The following is a 17,945-nucleotide window of genomic DNA, read 5'->3' as shown; positions in this document are numbered from 1 at the left end:
CAGACCACTACTTTCCTAACCTTTCGCCACCTCTTGGGAATTTCAATCTCCCCGGTCTCGTCCGACCGGGGAGATTGGCAGCTCCTGCCTGCACGCGATTGGCTGTGCGTGGGCAGGGGGCGGGATTTCCCTCGAGCACAAAATAGCGCTGGTGTGCAATGCTGAGTTCCGGCCCCTGTCCACCGCAGCTTGATAAATCGACCCCTATGTCTGAACTTTAAATGAGATGTGGATTTTTTTCTGACAAATTTCAAACTTATGTGTATTTCCACTCCCCCTGAAGCTTGTGATTCAAAAAGTGTAAATATAAAAAGACTGTGCACATTTTGTTAATGAAAGTAAATTGGAAAGTTGTTTAAAATTGCTGCTTTATCTGAATCATGACAGTTTAATTTTGACTTAAGTGTCCCTTTAAGTTATGCAAAAAAAAATAATAATTTTAACATGGTTACATTTAGTGCTCTTTGGCATGTATGCTAAAAAAACTTTTCTATTCCTTTTAAATATGTATATACTATATATATATATATATATATATATATATATATATATATATATACAGGGAGTGCAGAATTATTAGGCAAATGAGTATTTTGACCACATCATCCTCTTTATGCATGTTGTCTTACTCCAAGCTGTATAGGCTAGAAAGCCTACTACCAATTAAGCATATTAGGTGATGTGCATCTCTGTAATGAGAAGGGGTGTGGTCTAAAGACATCAACACCCTATATCAGGTGTGCATAATTATTAGGCAACTTCCTTTCCTTTGGCAAAATGGGTCAAAAGAAGGACTTGACAGGCTCAGAAAAGTAAAAAATAGTGAGATATCTTGCAGAGGGATGCAGCACTCTTAAAATTGCAAAGCTTCTGAAGCGTGATCATCGAACAATCAAGCGTTTCATTCAAAATAGTCAACAGGGTCGCAAGAAGCGTGTGGAAAAACCAAGGCGCAAAATAACTGCCCATGAACTGAGAAAAGTCAAGCGTGCAGCTGCCAAGATGCCACTTGCCACCAGTTTGGCCATATTTCACCTTCTTCAAGCAGTGGTACAGGAAGAAGTCTGCATCCTTCAAGAAAAACATGATTTTCATGCAGGACAATGCTCCATCACACGCGTCCAAGTACTCAACAGCGTGGCTGGCAAGAAAGGGTATAAAAGAAGAAAATCTAATGACATGGCCTCCTTGTTCACCTGATCTGAACCCCATTGAGAACCTGTGGTCCATCATCAAATGTGAGATTTACAAGGAGGGAAAACAGTACACCTCTCTGAACAGTGTCTGGGAGGCTGTGGTTGCTGCTGCACGCAATGTTGATGGTGAACAGATCAAAACACTGACAGAATCCATGGATGGCAGACTTTTGAGTGTCCTTGCAAAGAAAGGTGGCTATATTGGTCACTGATTTGTTTTTGTTTTGTTTTTGAATGTCAGAAATGTATATTTGTGAATGTTGAGATGTTATATTGGTTTCACTGGTAAAAATAAATAATTGAAATGGGTATATATTTGTTTTTTGTTAAGTTGCCCAATAATTATGCACAGTAATAGTCACCTGCACACACAGATATCCCCCTAAAATAGCTATAACTAAAAACAAACTAAAAACTACTTCCAAAACTATTCAGCTTTGATATTAATGAGTTTTTTGGGTTCATTGAGAACATGGTTGTTGTTCAATAATAAAATTAATCCTCAAAAATACAACTTGCCTAATAATTCTGCACTCCCTGTATATATATATGATATTCAGTGTATAAATGCAACTATATGTAACAATTATTACAACCATCTATAAATACACAGTTGCAGAACTTAAGAGTCTTAAGGATAAAAAATGGTAATTACATTTAAAAGAAATATCAAGCAAACAAAACAAACATTTTGTTTCTGCTGTCAACTGGATACACTGCATAGACAAATATACAGAAGATCCCACTCAGTGGTACTTACAGGGGGTAGAAGGAACAAGGAAAACAGGACAAAGCTCTTGATTGATAATTTGGGACACTGTCTGAAAAATAGTAAATGAGAAAACAAATTGGTAAGTAGGATGTGGGCAGAAAGATGTAGCAGTAGAATAAAAATGTAGAAAGAGAGATTGGGGTAAGGTACAAAGGAGATGGGATAGGTAATGTGAAAAAAAGGTGACCTCCATACTGCAATTTAACTGTGCACATATCAAACAGGAAGTCCACAGATCTCAAAATGGACTGCACTTCCTACTATACACCACTGGGGACGAACCACTGATTATCAAAGCAGTAAAGAAGATTGTACTCAAGGATGGGGGGTATAATAAAATGTACACTTTATTAAAGGTACTACACCTTAGTGATCTTAAAGTCTTACTTTAGATTAAAGGGACAGTCTAGTCAAAATAAAACATTCATGACTCAGATAGGACATTTTAAACAACTTTCCAATTTTCTTTTATCATCAAATTTGCTTTGTTCTCTTGGTATTCTTAGTTGAAAGCTAAACCTAGGTAGACTCATATGCTAATTTATAAACCCTTGAAGGCCGCCTTAAATCGGAATGCATTTTAACAGTTTTTCACAGTTAGAAAGCGCTAGTTCATTTGTGCCATATAGATAACATTGTGCTCACTCCCGTGGAGTTACTTATGAGGGGGCACTGATTGGCTGAAATGCAAGTCTGTCAAAAGAACTGAAATAAGGGGGCAGTTTGCAGAGGCTTAGATACAAGGTAATCACAGAGGTAAAAAGTGTAATAGAACTGTGTTGGTTATGCAAAACTGGTGAATGGGTAATAAAGGGATTAGCTATTTTTTGAAACAATACAAATTCTGTATTGAGCACAATGTTATCTATATGGCACACTAGCGCTGTCTAGCTGTGAAAAACTGTCAAAATGCACTGAGATAAGAGGCAACCTTCAAGGGCTTATAAATTAGCATATGAGCCTACCTAGGTTTAGCTTTCAACAAAGAACAAAGCAAATTTGATGATAAAAGTAAAGTGGAAAGTTGTTTAAATTGCATGCCCTATCTGAATCATGAAACTGTCCCTTTAATTACATTAATCGGACTTATGTACTGGTAAGAAAATAGTGGAAGAGTTGGGGCAGGAAATTAAAGAAAAGAAGGAAAAATGACTGGATGAAAACTGAACTATTGGTGACTAGATTAATACTCATCTGACTGGTACTCACCAGAGGTGTACTATTCAGATTAATACTCATCTGACTGGTACTCACCAGGGGTGTACTGTTCAGATTAATACTCATCTGACTGGTACTCACCAGGGGTGTAATATTCAGATTAATACTCATCTGACTGGTACTCACCAGGGGTGTAATATTCAGATTAATACTCATCTGACTGGTACTCACCAGGCATGTAATATTCAGATTAATACTCATCTGACTGGTACTCACCAGAGGTGTAATATTCAGATTAATACTCATCTGACTGGTACTCACCAGGGGTGTACTATTCAGATGAATACTCATCTGACTGGTACTCACCAGGGGTCTAATATTCAGATTAATACTCATCTGACTGGTACTCACCAGGGGTGTAATATTCAGATTAATACTCATCTGACTGGGACTCACCAGGGGTGTAATATTCAGATTAATACTCATCTGACTGGTACTCACCAGGGGTGTATTCAGTCCACGGATTCATCCTTACTTGTGGGATATTCTCATTCCCTACAGGAAGTGGCAAAGAGAGCACACAGCAGAGCTGTCCATATAGCTCCCCTCAGGCTCCGCCCCCCCAGTCATTCGACCGACGGTTAGGAGAAAAAGGAGAACCATAGGGTGCAGTGGTGACTGTAGTTTTACAAAAATAAATTTGAACCTGACTTAATTGCCAGGGCGGGCCGTGGACTGGATACACCGTAAGAGAAAGTAATTTATCAGGTAAGCATAAATTCTGTTTTCTCTTACATGGTGTATCCAGTCCACGGATTCATCCTTACTTGTGGGATACCAATACCAAAGCTTTAGGACACGGATGAAGGGAGGGAACAAGTCAGGTAACCTAAACGGAAGGCACCACTGCTTGTAAAACCTTTCTCCCAAAAATAGCCTCCGAAGAAGCAAAAGTATCGAATTTGTAAAATTTGGCAAATGTATGCAGTGAAGACCAAGTCGCTGCCTTACAAATCTGTTCAACAGAAGCCTCATTCTTGAAAGCCCATGTGGAAGCCACAGCTCTGGTGGAATGAGCTGTAATTCGTTCAGGAGGCTGCTGTCCAGCAGTCTCATAAGCCAATCGGATGATGCTTTTCAGCCAGAAGGAAAGAGAGGTAGCAGTCGCTTTCTGACCTCTCCTCTTACCAGAATAGATAACAAACAAGGACAATGTTTGTCTGAAATCTTTAGTTGCTTTTAAATAGAATTTTAAAGCACGAACCACATCAAGATTGTGTAACAGACGTTCCTTCCTAGAAACTGGATTAGGGCACAGAGAAGGAACAACTATTTCCTGGTTAATATTCTTATTAGAAACCACTTTTGGAAGGAAACCAGGTTTGGTACGCAAAACAACCTTATCTGTATGGAACACCAGATAGGGTGAATTACACTGCAAAGCAGACAATTCAGAAACTCTTCGAGCAGAAGAAATAGCTACCAAAAACAAAACTTTCCAAGATAATAACTTAATATCTATGGAATGCAAAGGTTCAAACGGAACCCCTTGAAGAACTGAAAGAACTAAATTTAGACTCCATGGAGGAGCCACAGGTCTGTAGACAGGCTTGATTCTAACTAGGGCCTGTACAAACGCCTGAACGTCTGGCACAGCTGCCAGACGCTTGTGTAACAGGATAGACAGAGCAGATATCTGTCCCTTTAAGGAACTAGCTGACAAACCTTTCTCCAATCCTTCTTGGAGAAAAGACAATATCCTTGGAATCCTAACCTTACTCCACGAGTAACCTTTGGATTCGCACCAACAAAGATATTTCCGCCATATCTTATGGTAAATTTTCCTGGTGACAGGCTTTCTGGCCTGGATCAGAGTATCTATAACTGATTCAGAGAACCCACGCTTAGCTAGAATTAAGCGTTCAATCTCCAAGCAGTCAGTTGCAGAGAAACTAGATTTGGATGCTTGAATGGACCTTGAATTAGAAGATCCTGCCTCAAAGGCAATTTCCATGGTGGAGCCGATGACATGTCCACTAGGTCTGCATACCAAGTCCTGCGTGGCCACGCAGGTGTTATCAGAATTGCCGAAGCCTTCTCCTGTTTGATTCTGGCTACTAGCCGAGGGAGAAGAGGAAACGGTGAAAAGACATAAGCTAGATTGAATGACCAAGGCGCTACTAAGGCATCTATCAATGTCGCCTTGGGATCCCTGGACCTGGATCCATAAAAGGGAAGTTTGGAGTTCTGACGGGACGCCATCAGATCCAATACTGGAATGCCCCATAGCTGTGTTAGCTGAGCAAAGACCTCCGGGTGGAGTTCCCACTCCCCCGGATGGAAAGTCTGACGACTCAGATAATCCGCCTCCCAGTTGTCTACTCCTGGGATGTGAATTGCAGATAGATGGCAGGAGTGATCCTCCGCCCATTTGATGATTTTGGTTACTTCCTTCATCGCCAGGGAACTCTTTGTTCCTCCCTGATGATTGATGTACGCTACAGTCGTGATGTTGTCCGACTGAAATCTGATGAATTTGGCCTCCACTAGTTGAGGCCAGGCCTGGAGCGTATTGAATATCGCTCTCAATTCCAAAATGTTTATCGGGAGAAGAGATTCTTCCAGAGACCATAGACCCTGAGCTTTCAGGGAGTCCCAGACCGCACCCCAGCCTAACAGACTGGCATCGGTTTTGACAATGATCCACTCCGGTCTGCGGAAACTCATTCCCTGAGACAGGTGATCCTGAGACAACCACCAGAGAAGAGAGTCTCTGATTTTCTGGTCCATTTGTATTTGGAGGAGACAAATCTGCATAATCCCCATTCCACTGTTTGAGCATGCACAGTTGCAGTGGTCTTAGATGAATCCGGGCAAAAGGGACTACGTCCATTGCCGCAAACATTAGACCGATTACCTCCATGCACTGAGCCACAGAAGGCCGAGGAATGGAATGAAGAACTCGGCAAGTATTCAAAAGTTTTGACTTCCTGACCTCTGTCAGAAAGATTTTCATTTCTACCGAGTCTATTAGTGTTCCCAGGAAGGGAACCCTTGTGAGCGGGGACAGAGAACTTTTTTCTACGTTCACCTTCCACCCGTGAGACCTTAGAAAGGCCAGAACAATGTCCGTATGAGCCTTTGCTCTGTGAAAGGACGACGCCTGTATTAAGATGTCGTCCAGGTAAGGTGCTACTGCAATGCCCCGCGGTCTTAGTACTGCTAGAAGGGACCCTAGCACCTTTGTGAAAATTCTTGGAGCAGTGGCCAACCCGAAAGGAAGAGCCACGAACTGGTAATGCTTGTCCAGAAAGGCGAACCTTAGGAACTGATGGTGATCTTTGTGGATAGGAATATGAAGGTACGCATCCTTTAAATCCACGGTAGTCATATATTGACCTTCCTGGATCATCGGTAAGATTGTCCGAATGGTTTCCATCTTGAATGATGGAACTCTGAGGAATTTGTTTAGAATTTTTAAATCCAGGATTGGCCTGAAAGTTCCTTCCTTTTTGGGAACTACAAACAGGTTTGAGTAAAAACCCAGTCCTTGATCTGCAATTGGAACTGGGTGTATCACTCCCATCTTTAGAAGATCTTCTACACAGCGTAAGAACGCCTGTTTCTTTGTCTGGTCTGAAGACAAGTGAGAAATGTGGAACCTTCCCCTTGGAGGAGAGTCCTTGAATTCTAGAAGATACCCCTGAGCAACGATTTCTAATGCCCATGGATCTGGAACATCTCTTGCCCAAGCCTGAGCAAAGAGAGAAAGTCTGCCCCCTACTAGATCTGGTCCCGGATCGGGGGCTACCCTTTCATGCTGTCTTGGTAGCAGCAGCAGGTTTCTTGGCCTGTTTACCCTTGTTCCAGCCCTGCAGAGGCTTCCATGTTGCTTTGGGCTGGGAAGCGTTACCCTCTTGCTTTGCGGCTGCAGAGGTTGAAGCAGGTCCGCTCCTGAAGTTGCGAAAGGAGCGAAAATTAGCCTTGTTTTTAGCCTTAAAAGGTCTATCTTGTGGGAGGGCATGGCCCTTTCCCCCAGTGATATCTGAAATAATTTCTTTCAACTCTGGCCCGAATAGGGTCTTTCCCTTGAAAGGAATATTAAGTAATTTTTTTTGGACGACACGTCAGCCGACCATGATTTTAGCCAAAGCGCTCTTCGCGCCACGATGGCAAAACCAGAAGTTTTCGCCGCTAATTTAGCTAATTGTAAAGCGGCATCTGTGATGAAAGAATTAGCCAGCTTTAGAGCATGAATTCTATCCATGACTTTGTCATATGAAGTCTCCTTCTGGAGCGAGTTTTCCAGTGCCTCAAACCAAAAAGCCGCTGCAGTAGTTACAGGAATAATGCAGGCAATTGGTTGAAGGAAGGAAACCTTGTTGAACAAATATTTTCTTTAGTAAACCTTCTAATTTTTTATCCATAGGATCTTTGAAAGCACAACTGTCTTCTATTGGTATAGTCGTGCGCTTAGCTAATGTTGAAACTGCCCCCTCTACCTTAGGGACCGCCTGCCACGCGTCCCGTCTAGGGTCATTTATGGGGAACATTTTCTTAAAGATAGGAGGGGGAACAAAGGGTACACCTGTTCTCTCCCACTCCCTAGTCACAATATCCGCCACCCTCTTTGGGATCGGAAACGCCTCAGTGTGTACCGGGACCTCTAAAAACCTGTCCATTTTACACAATTTTTCTGGGACCACCAAGGGGTCACAATCATCCAGCGTAGCTAAGACCTCCTTAAACAGGACACGGAGGTGTTCTAGCTTAAATTTAAATGCTATGGAATCTGGCTCTGCCTGCTGAGAAACTTTTCCTGTGTCAGAAATTTCTCCCTCAGACAGACCATCCCTCACTGCCAAATCAGAGTGTTGTGAGGGTACTACAGATAAATTATCCAACGCTTCTGATTGCTCATCTTCTGTATTTAAAACGCTTCCTTGGAAAACCTCGCAGTTTGGATAAAAATGCTGCAAGAGAATTATCCATTACTGCTGCTAACTGTTGTAAAGTAATAGGGATCGATGCGCCAGAGGTACTAGGCATCGCTTGCGCGGACGTAACTGGTGTCGACACATGGGGAGAGGAAGAAGTACTATCCTAATTACCTTCTGTTAAGGAATCATCTTGGGCTACATTTTTAAGTGTCACTGCATGGTCCTTAAAATGCTTAGATGCTATAGCACACTTTAAACACAAATGCAATGGGGGTACCGCTATGGCTTTTAAACACAAAGAACAAGGTCTATCTGAAGGCTCAGACATGTTTGACAGACTTAGACAGCACTACAATGCAATAAAAAACACTTTTTGAAAAAACGTAACTGTGTCTTTAAATAATAAAAAGCACACACTTTTTTACCAAATCATCAAAAAACATCCGATCTTGATGAAATTTTCACCACATTATCCTAATGCTTTGAAATGATTGCACACAAATTTTCAAATCAATTAACCCCTTATTGCCCAAACTGGAGCTAAATGAAGCAGGCTACCGGTTTAAAAACACTACAGCACAGTGCCACAGTCTCTGCTGTGGCTTTACCCTTCCTTAGGGATTATTTGTAGACGAAAATACCCCTCCCTGAAGTCCTCCCTGCAGTCTCTGGACTCTACACGTGAAGCTGCGTGAAGCTGCCTTGTAAAAACAACTGCGCAACTGAGGTGTGAAAATGAGACCCCCTCCCTCTTCATTCCGGAGTTATGGGGCCTTCTGAGACAGATTAGGTGTCTAACAATATGCCAGGCGTATTAAAAACCCCAGAAAGTGTTCCACACGTCTAAAACACTTGATCAAATATGATATTATGCTAGTAAAGCAAACGATTTAGCCCATAACAGTGTCCACCAGTATTTAAGCCCTTAACCTAAGCCATCCTTCTATACTGAGTCTCAGAAAATGGCTTACCTTCCCCCATGGGGATTTCTGTCAGTCTTCTAGCATTACCAGGTCTTGTTAGAAAAAAATGACTGAGCATACCTGAAGCAGTTAAGCCTGCAAACTGTTCCCCCCAACTGAAGTTCTCCGGTACTCAACAGTCCTGTGTGGGAACAGCAATGGATTTTAGTTACAAGGTGCTAAAATCATTTTCCTCTCAGCAGAAATCTTCATCACTTTCCGCCTCAGAGTAAATAGTACAAACCGGCACTATTTTAAAATAACAAACTCTTGATTGAAGAAATAAAAACTACAAATCTAACACCACAAACTCTTTACCCTCCCGTGGAGATGCTACTTGTTAGAGCGGCAAAGAGAATGACTGGGGGGGCGGAGCCTGAGGGGAGCTATATGGACAGCTCTGCTGTGTGCTCTCTTTGCCACTTCCTGTAGGGATTGAGAATATCCCACAAGTAAGGATGAATCCGTGGACTGGATACACCATGTAAGAGAAATTCAGATTAATACTCATCTGACTGGTACTCACCAGGGGTGTAATATTCAGATTAATACTCATCTGACTGGTACTCACCAGGGGTGTAATATTCAGATTAATACTCATCTGACTGGTACTCACCAGGGGTCTAATATTCAGATTAATACTCATCTGACTGGTACTCACCAGGGGTGTAATATTCAGATTAATACTCATCTGACTGGTACTCACCAGGGGTGTAATATTCAGATTAATACTCATCTGACTGGTACTCACCAGGGGTGTAATATTCAGATTAATACTCATCTGACTGGTACTCACCAGGGGTCTAATATTCAGATTAATACTCATCTGACTGGTACTCACCAGGGGTGTAATATTCAGATTAATACTCGTCTTACTGGTACTCACCAGGGGTGTAATATTCAGATTAATACTCATCTTACTGGTACTCACCAGGGATGTAATATTCAGATTAATACTTGGCTGGCAATATTGCTGGTCAAATACATCCTTAGGACCCAGTCCGAATTTTGCCCATTTGAAATCAGCAGGGCATTCAGTGACACAAACCTGAAGGGCAGAAGGTACATAAGAAAAAGAACTGTCAATCAAGCTAATTTGTAAGGGTAGAAGTAAATTGTACAATCTGTGTACATGCTCTGTATAATCAAGACTATCATAAAATAAGCCAACAATTATCACTTTGGTTTAATACTTATTCTTCATTTTTACCCTTATTACCTCACTTTACCTCCCTTATTTGCCTAAGTAACAGCACTGAGATGTCATACAGTGGATATAAAAAGTCTACACACCCTTATGAATTTGCAGGGTTTTGCAATGTATAGACAGAAATAACAACAATGTAAATTTCTGAAGGGTTGTTGTTGCTGTTACTTAGATAAATAAAGAGGGTGGGAAAGGTGATAATTTCATAAGGGTGTGTAAACTTTTTATATTCACTGTATTTAAAGGACCAGTTAACACAGTAGATTTGCATAATCAACAAATGCAAGATAACAAGACAATACAATAGCACTTAGTCTGAACTTCAAATGAGTAGTAGATTTTTTTTCTGACAATTTTAAAAATTGTCTTTTTCCACTCCCCCTGTACCATTTGACAGCCATCAGCCAATCAAAAATGCATACACATACCATGTGACAGCCATCAGCCATTCACAAATGCATACACACTTATTCTTGCACATGCTTAGTAGGAGCTGGTGACTCAAAAAGTTTAAATATAAAAAGACTGTGCACATTTAGTTAATGGAAGTAAATTGGAAAGTTGTTTAAAATGGCATGCTCTATGTGAATAATGAAAGTTTAATTTTGATTGAGTGTCCCTTTAAGGATTTGCAGTGAGGACGGAGAGACCACAAGGGAATGGGAGACAGAAAAGTCAATGATTGGGGCATCTGATGAACAACTGATTCCAACCATATTTGTGTAAGTTATTACCATTAAGTGGTGGCAGACCAGTCAAAGGACCATGCATTTATTCTTGTCTTCAAAATAAGCTGTGCAATACAGCCACTAATACATCACAGCCACTTGGCCAATGGCTATTCAACCCAGTTTAAATTAAACTGATGCTAATGTGAGGTTGCCCACTCATATTACATTAAGGGAGATTGCTGGCACACCCTTGATGAAAAAAAACCCTCCCTTTTAATGAAGGATGCACTATGTTTTTTGAGGGTCTGTATATTAAAGTAGCATAAAATGGTACCATAGCTAGTCATAATGAAACATCAAAAAGGCACAAAGTAAATGAGATGATTGGAGGTACCTGGGTGGTGGGACACTGGAGCCCATTCATTGCAGCAGCCAAGATGTTTATACCCGTGACACACTTCAGTAAATCGTAATACAGGACATAAGGCTTATCCCTTAGAAACAAGAGACAAGTATGATTAAGGGCAGGGAATTAGATTGAGGGGATGGTGGGAGAGAAGGTCCAAGAAACAAGATGACAGAGTGGGAAAGATAAAATGGTGAGAGGAGAATATACAGTGGGGAAGGACAAGCGGTAATGAGGAGGACTAAGGTATTTTATAAGAAGGAGAAAAAAGATTAAAAGGCTTTTAAGAGAAATAGTATAGGGGTGGGAGAAATGAGAAGAAGAAGGACCCAAAAGAGGAGAAGGGATAAATGTAGCTTACTTATTTTCTCCAACACCGCAGTACATCCCTGTTGAATTTCGGGGGAATATCACTTGACGAGGGTCTCCGTATAACCATGCTGTGAATAGAAAGGAGGGACATTAAAAGAACAGTATAATCAACATTAAAGGAATAGTTTAGTCAAAATTTAGCTTTCATGATTCAAATAGTGCAGCAATTTTAAGCAACTTTCTAATTTACTCCTATTATCAATTTTTCTTCATTCTCTTGGTATCTTTATTTGAAAAAGCAAGAATGTAAGCATAGGAGCCGGCCTATTTTAGGTTCAGCACCTGAGTAGCACTTTCTGATAGGTTTCTAAATGTAGCCACCAATCAGTAAGCGCTACCCAGGTTATGAATAAAAAATGGGCTAACTCCTAAGCTTTCAAATAAAGATACCAAGAGAACAAAGAAAATTTGATAATAGGAGTACATTAGAAAGTTGCTGCTCTATCTGAATCATGAAAGTTATATTTTGACTAGACTGTCACTTTAAACTTTAATGACTCAGATAGAGCAGCAATTTTAAACAAATCTCCAGTTTATTTTTTTTTAATCTAATTTGCTTTATTCTCATGATATACTTCACTGAAAAGCATACCTAGGTAGGCCAATAAATGCACTACTAGGAGCTAGCTTCTGATTGGTGGCTGCACATATATGTCACTGGCACACCTGATATGTTCAGCTAGCTCCCAGTAGAGCACTGTTTCTCTGAAGCCTACCCTTTAACAAAGTATAACAAAAGAACAAAGCAAATGTGATACAAGTAATTTGCAAAGTGATTTAAAACTGCATGTTCTATCCAAATTTACTTTAAAGGGATATGAAACCCAAAAGTATTCTTTCTTGGTTTAAGTAGCACATACAATTTTAAACAACTTTCCAGTTTACGTTTATTATCAAATTTGCTTCATTCTCTTGGTATCATTTGTTGAAATGCAGGGATGTATGCTTAGGAGCCAGCCCATTTCTGGAGCACTGTATTGCAGCAGTTTTGCAAGAATGCTATCCATTTGCAAGATAACTATCATTTGCTGAAGGAGGAGCAATGCACTACAGGTGTCTAACTGAACACATGAGTGAGCCAATGACAATCAGTATATATATGCAGCCACCAATCAGCAACTAGAACCTAGGTTATTTGCTGCTCCTGAGCTTACCTAGACAAACCTTTCAGCAAAGGATATCAAGAGAAGGAAGCAAATTAAATAGAAGTAAACTGGAAAGTTGTTTAAAATTGTATTCTCTATCTGAATCATAAATGTCTAATGACTACTTTACTGTCCCTTTAAGTGAAAACTGGGTGCTGTTTCAAAATAGACCCATTATGGACATTATGTGTTAAAATCTGGGCACATTACACAATAAAACCAAATATATTTCATCTTTACTGTGCAACTCTACACTTTTATAGAGTTTCACAAGGTCTCAAGTGTCTGCGTCTTGTCAATGCTCAGTTAAGAAAAGAATGGGTCTATTCATTGTGAGCCACAATAGTCTGAAAAAAGGATCCCTGTCATCTCTAGTAAATAATATGTTACATATAATATCTAACAGAGTAACAGAATTGGTACATGTTTATCAATGTTTGCTTAACCTATTGTCAAATAAAACAATAAAGATTTAAAGAAATTAAAGGGACATGAAACCCAATTTTTTTCTTTCAAGATTCTCAGAGCATGTGATTTTAAACAATTTTCCAATCCTATTATCTAAATTGCTTCATTCTCTTTGTATCCTTAGTTGAAAAGCATATCTAGGTAAGCTCAGATGCAGCAATGCATTACTGGGAGCTAGCTGCTAATTGGTGACTGCACAAAAGTGTTTTCTTTTTTTTGGTTCACCAGATGCCTTTGCATCGCTTCCTGTAGTGCATAGCCTTCCTTTAAAAAACAATACCCAGAGAGTGAAGCAAATTTCATAAAAGGAAGTAAATTGGAAAGTTGTTTGAAATCACATACTTTACTTCAATCATAAAAAATAAGAAAAAGAAAAATGTTGGGTTTCATATCCCTTTAAAGGACAAGTGAAAATGATAAATTTTTGGTTCAGCACCTGGGTAGTGCTTGATGATTGGTGGCTACATTTAGACACCAATCAGAAAGTGCTACCCAGGTGCTGAACCAAAAATGGGCCGGCTCCTAAGCTTACATTCTTGCTTTTTCAAATAAAGATACCAAGAGAATGAAGAAAAATTGTTAATAGGAGTAAATTAGAAAGTTGCTTAACATTGCCGCTCTATCTGAATCATGAAAGTTTCATTTTGACTCGACTATTCCTTTAAAGGACCACTCACTGAAATAGGTTTTCAATATAAAAAAATCCCAACATGTTTCTTTACAGAGCAGTATATATATTTTTTAAAATAAATAAATAACTGCATAAATACTGGAGACCATTTAAATATAATACAAAAAAAACAACAACTTTAAAATATGAACTTTGCAGGAAAACAGAATGCTGAGAAGTCTATAAAATACATTATCGTTTAACAAAAGTGGCATTAAAAAGTCTCAAGTCCTCTTAGGGTGTGACAGTTTCAGGAAATATCTAGTTTTACAACCGGTCTGCTGAAGTTTCTATTCATTTACCGATCCCCAAAGGTAGAGGTGGTTGTATATAAAAAAATGCTGAAGTTTATGGTTTTATATATTTTTTTTTATGTTTCAGAATTTTCCCAAACAAGGAAATATAGGAAAAATATTGCACTATGTATATAAGTAAAGTACATACTTAATTTGTCTCCTTTTCCTGTAATTCCATTCTGAAATTGTGAGCTTTTCAGCTCCTGTTAGAAATGGAAGTGCAGAACACTGTTATATTCCACACAGCCATTGGCTGCACACTCTAGTGACCTATTTATAACTGTCCCTAATTGGCCACAGCATAGAAGGTAACCTAAGTTACAACATAGCAGCTCCCATTGTTTTATAGACACTAAAGCTTTACACTTATTTTGTCAATATTTAAACAGCTAATGAAACTATAAAAAATACATCTACATATTATTCTCAGACTAATCTTTTTGTTGTTGCATCATTTTATCTAGCATTTATTTAGTGTTTAATGTCCCTTTAACATATTTTTTGATGCAAACAAAAACATATATAGTTAAATAGCTCTCTTATAAGCATATTTCTTTTTAAATGGACATAATGAATGTTTTTCTTTCATGATTCAGACAGAACATACAATTTTAAATATTTTCCCAATTTACTTGCATTATCAAGTTAGCTTCATTCTCTTGTTAACTTTGCTGAAGGAGCAGCAATACACTACTGTGAGCTAGCTGAACACATTGGGTGAGCCAATAACAACAGGCATATATCATATTTGCAGACTCCAATCAGCAGCTAGCTCCCAATAATGACTGCTCCTGAGCCTACCTACGTATGCTTTTCAACAAAGGATACCAAGATAATGTAGCAAATTAGATAATAGAAGTATATTGGAAAGTTTTGTAAAATGATATGCTCTATCTCAATCATCAAAAAAAAAATGTTAAATTTCCCTTTAAGTGTACTGTTTTTTTTTTTTTTAAATTAAGCTATAATGCATTTTAAAATACTTCAAGGAGAAACAAAGACATAAATTAATTATGAATTGAAAGATACGGAGGGGTTGTTCTTGTAACTTTACGTTCCATTTTTACCTTACAGTATTTAGGGTTGATCCATTAAACTAATTTTATTCATATGGATACGCCCTCCTGCACCAGCCGCTGAGAGTGAAACTTCTTCTACTGGCTGTGTAAACACAGCTTGGCCTTGAGGCCAAAAACTTTCAGGTTGGGTGGAGATACCACAGGCTAAATAATCTATTTCAAATGCCAACATAAGGGTAATGTAAAAAACCTGTAAACACTTGAATACACTCCAGCAGGTAAAGTGGATCATTGGGAACAAATTAAAGGTGAGACATTTTTTGAGTAAACTGTCCCTTTAAGCAGCTTTGGCTTATAGGAAAGCTGACTTCTAACAAAAAAATATAGACTAACTTTATTTCTATGAGCATTTATTTATTTTATTTTTTGTCTAAGCCTACAAATAAGGTATGCTGCTCAGTTAGTTGATTAACCAGTGGGGCTAAGAAGTTATCAGCTGCCCTGGGGTTTACACAAACAAGTCTAACAAAACCTATTGCAACCCTGTGGCTGTAAATGCTTATCATAGCCATGAACAAATGTACATTTTAAAGAAAGAAAGATTCGAATTTGCAAAATTGTAAATGAAATGTATACAGGTGAAACGTTACAGTTTATCAGACAATTCTCAAAAGGGACAGTAAAGGCAAAATGAACCTTTCATGATTCAGATAGAGCATGTCATTTTAAACAATATTCCAATTTATTTCTGAGCCTACCTAGTTTTACTCTTCAATAAAAGATACCAAGAGAACAAAGCACATTTGATAACAACAGTAAATTGGAAAGTTGATTAAAATTGCATGCTCTTCCTGAATCATGAAAGTTTGATTTTGACTTTACTGTCCCTTTAAATAGTATTGTATATGTTTATAGCATTCATGTCTGATAACCATACAGGAGAACGCGTTAAAGGGACACTCGAGTCAAAATAAACGTTTATGATTCAGAAAGGGCAGCAGTTTTAAGACACTTTCCAATCTATTTAAGTTATCAAATTTTGCACAGTCTTTTTATATTTACACTTTCTGGGGTACAAGATTCTACTGAGCATGTGCAGAAGCTCATAGGGTCTACGTATACTAGTCTGTGATTGGCTGATGTCTGTCACATGATACAGGGGTCTGGAAAATAGGAGAGTAAGTGCTATTGCATTGTCTTTTTAGTATGCGCTTGTTAATTATGTTAATTATGTAATTCTACTGCATTAAGAAAATTGTAGGATCTCTATCTTGTTTTGTCTTATAAATTAAATGTATACACAATACAAGCGTTCTGCTCCGGCCTCATAAACTGTCAGTTTGTCAGGGATTGATTTCCATTAATAAAGTTATGTGTGATGAGGACGCACTTCATAGGCTTACAGAGGCCCCTATATTGGGCCACATGGCGCTTAGAGGAACATGCCATACCTGGTCCCAAACAGGGGAACCTGTCTCCTTTCTCGCAGATTACAAAATAAACAGTTATCACCAGCAGTACTAGGCAGGGCCGTCTTTAATATTGATTGGACCCTGGGCAAAAATTTTCTTGGCCCCCCCCCCCTCCCCACCCCATGCAATTTTGCTCTCCACCCCAACATCCCAAAAAACAACTAAATAATTTTTTATTATTATTATTAGCCCAGCGGTGGATCATCCACTGCTGGGCTAATCATTTAAAAAAAAAATGCAATATGTGAAACTGGACCTAAGCAGTACTAATAAGTAAATAAATATATAAATTCCTCCACTGTGGATTAATTTAATATTCTTTTGAATGTGATTCTGGTGTGAGGTTAGCTGGTTAAAGAGATTTAGGGCAGCCAACAGGAGCAAAGCAAGGTAAAGGAGGAAGCATGGAGGTGCAGACAAATATAAGTTTACTGACTGGAACAGCAGAACTACTATGGGAAGCTGTAAAATCTGAGACAGAGAGAAAATAAAAACTATAAAAATAAACCTTACATTAATGTGTGAAGTATCAGCATGACGCTATACATCAGCCACACCAGCACATGTCGCTTCTTTGCTAGGAACAAGTTCCCTCTCACCCTGAACTAGACAATGCTGCATGGGGAGGGGCGTGTGTGCACTCACTTATTCTTCCCACTGACACCTTTCTACAAAGCACTATTCCCCTAACAAACTTCAGTTAGTTGATCTTAGGGCCACAGTAGAAAGAGCAGGGCTAAGGGGACCAGTAGACTGGATGCTGTCTGTCCAAGGCTGCATGGATACAGTGTGAGATGAGTCACACAGCCTCAAGACTGAAGAGAGCAGTGTATGCAGCTGCACAGATGCTCAAATCCTCATGTGCCTGCCGCTCCAGCTTTCTGCTGCATGCGCCTACAGTCAGCCCTACCCAGAAACAATCCCCACAACCAGAGCAGTTACCTGGTAACAGTGGTAATCCCAGTAGGACCTTTTCTTATGCAGTGGGAAATGGCTGGATGCCGAGTTAGGGCTTTGCATTCAGTGCTGCACAGTGCACATCTAAAACAGCACATGGCACTAGCTTGGCATGTCACATGACACCAACACAGTCTGGCACAGTTTTTAAAAAAAATATAAGCAGAGTACTTTTGACTGTGACAGTATTAGGACTGAATGTGTGTGTTCCCCATGTCACATCAGCAGTCTGGT

General features: G+C 39.4%; 1 protein-coding gene across 1 annotated transcript in view; it reads right to left on the bottom strand.

Moving 5' to 3' along the window:
- The window catches only part of SLC44A4 (solute carrier family 44 member 4), a 185,269-nt gene that overhangs the window by 50,114 nt on the left and 117,210 nt on the right, over nt 1–17,945 (bottom strand). The window contains exons 4-7 of the mRNA XM_053721983.1: nt 11,674–11,752; nt 11,301–11,400; nt 9,960–10,076; nt 1,957–2,017 (exon numbers count right to left, since the gene is read on the bottom strand). Of these exons, the coding sequence (XP_053577958.1) occupies nt 1,957–2,017; nt 9,960–10,076; nt 11,301–11,400; nt 11,674–11,752 (357 nt within the window). The remainder of the gene's footprint in view (nt 1–1,956; nt 2,018–9,959; nt 10,077–11,300; nt 11,401–11,673; nt 11,753–17,945) is intronic.

This window comes from Bombina bombina, chromosome 7, assembly GCF_027579735.1.
Source record: "Bombina bombina isolate aBomBom1 chromosome 7, aBomBom1.pri, whole genome shotgun sequence".
Taxonomy (NCBI): Eukaryota; Metazoa; Chordata; class Amphibia; order Anura; family Bombinatoridae; genus Bombina; species Bombina bombina.
The sequence above is the reverse complement of the archived record's forward strand: the minus strand, read 5'-3'. Positions and strand labels throughout refer to the sequence as shown.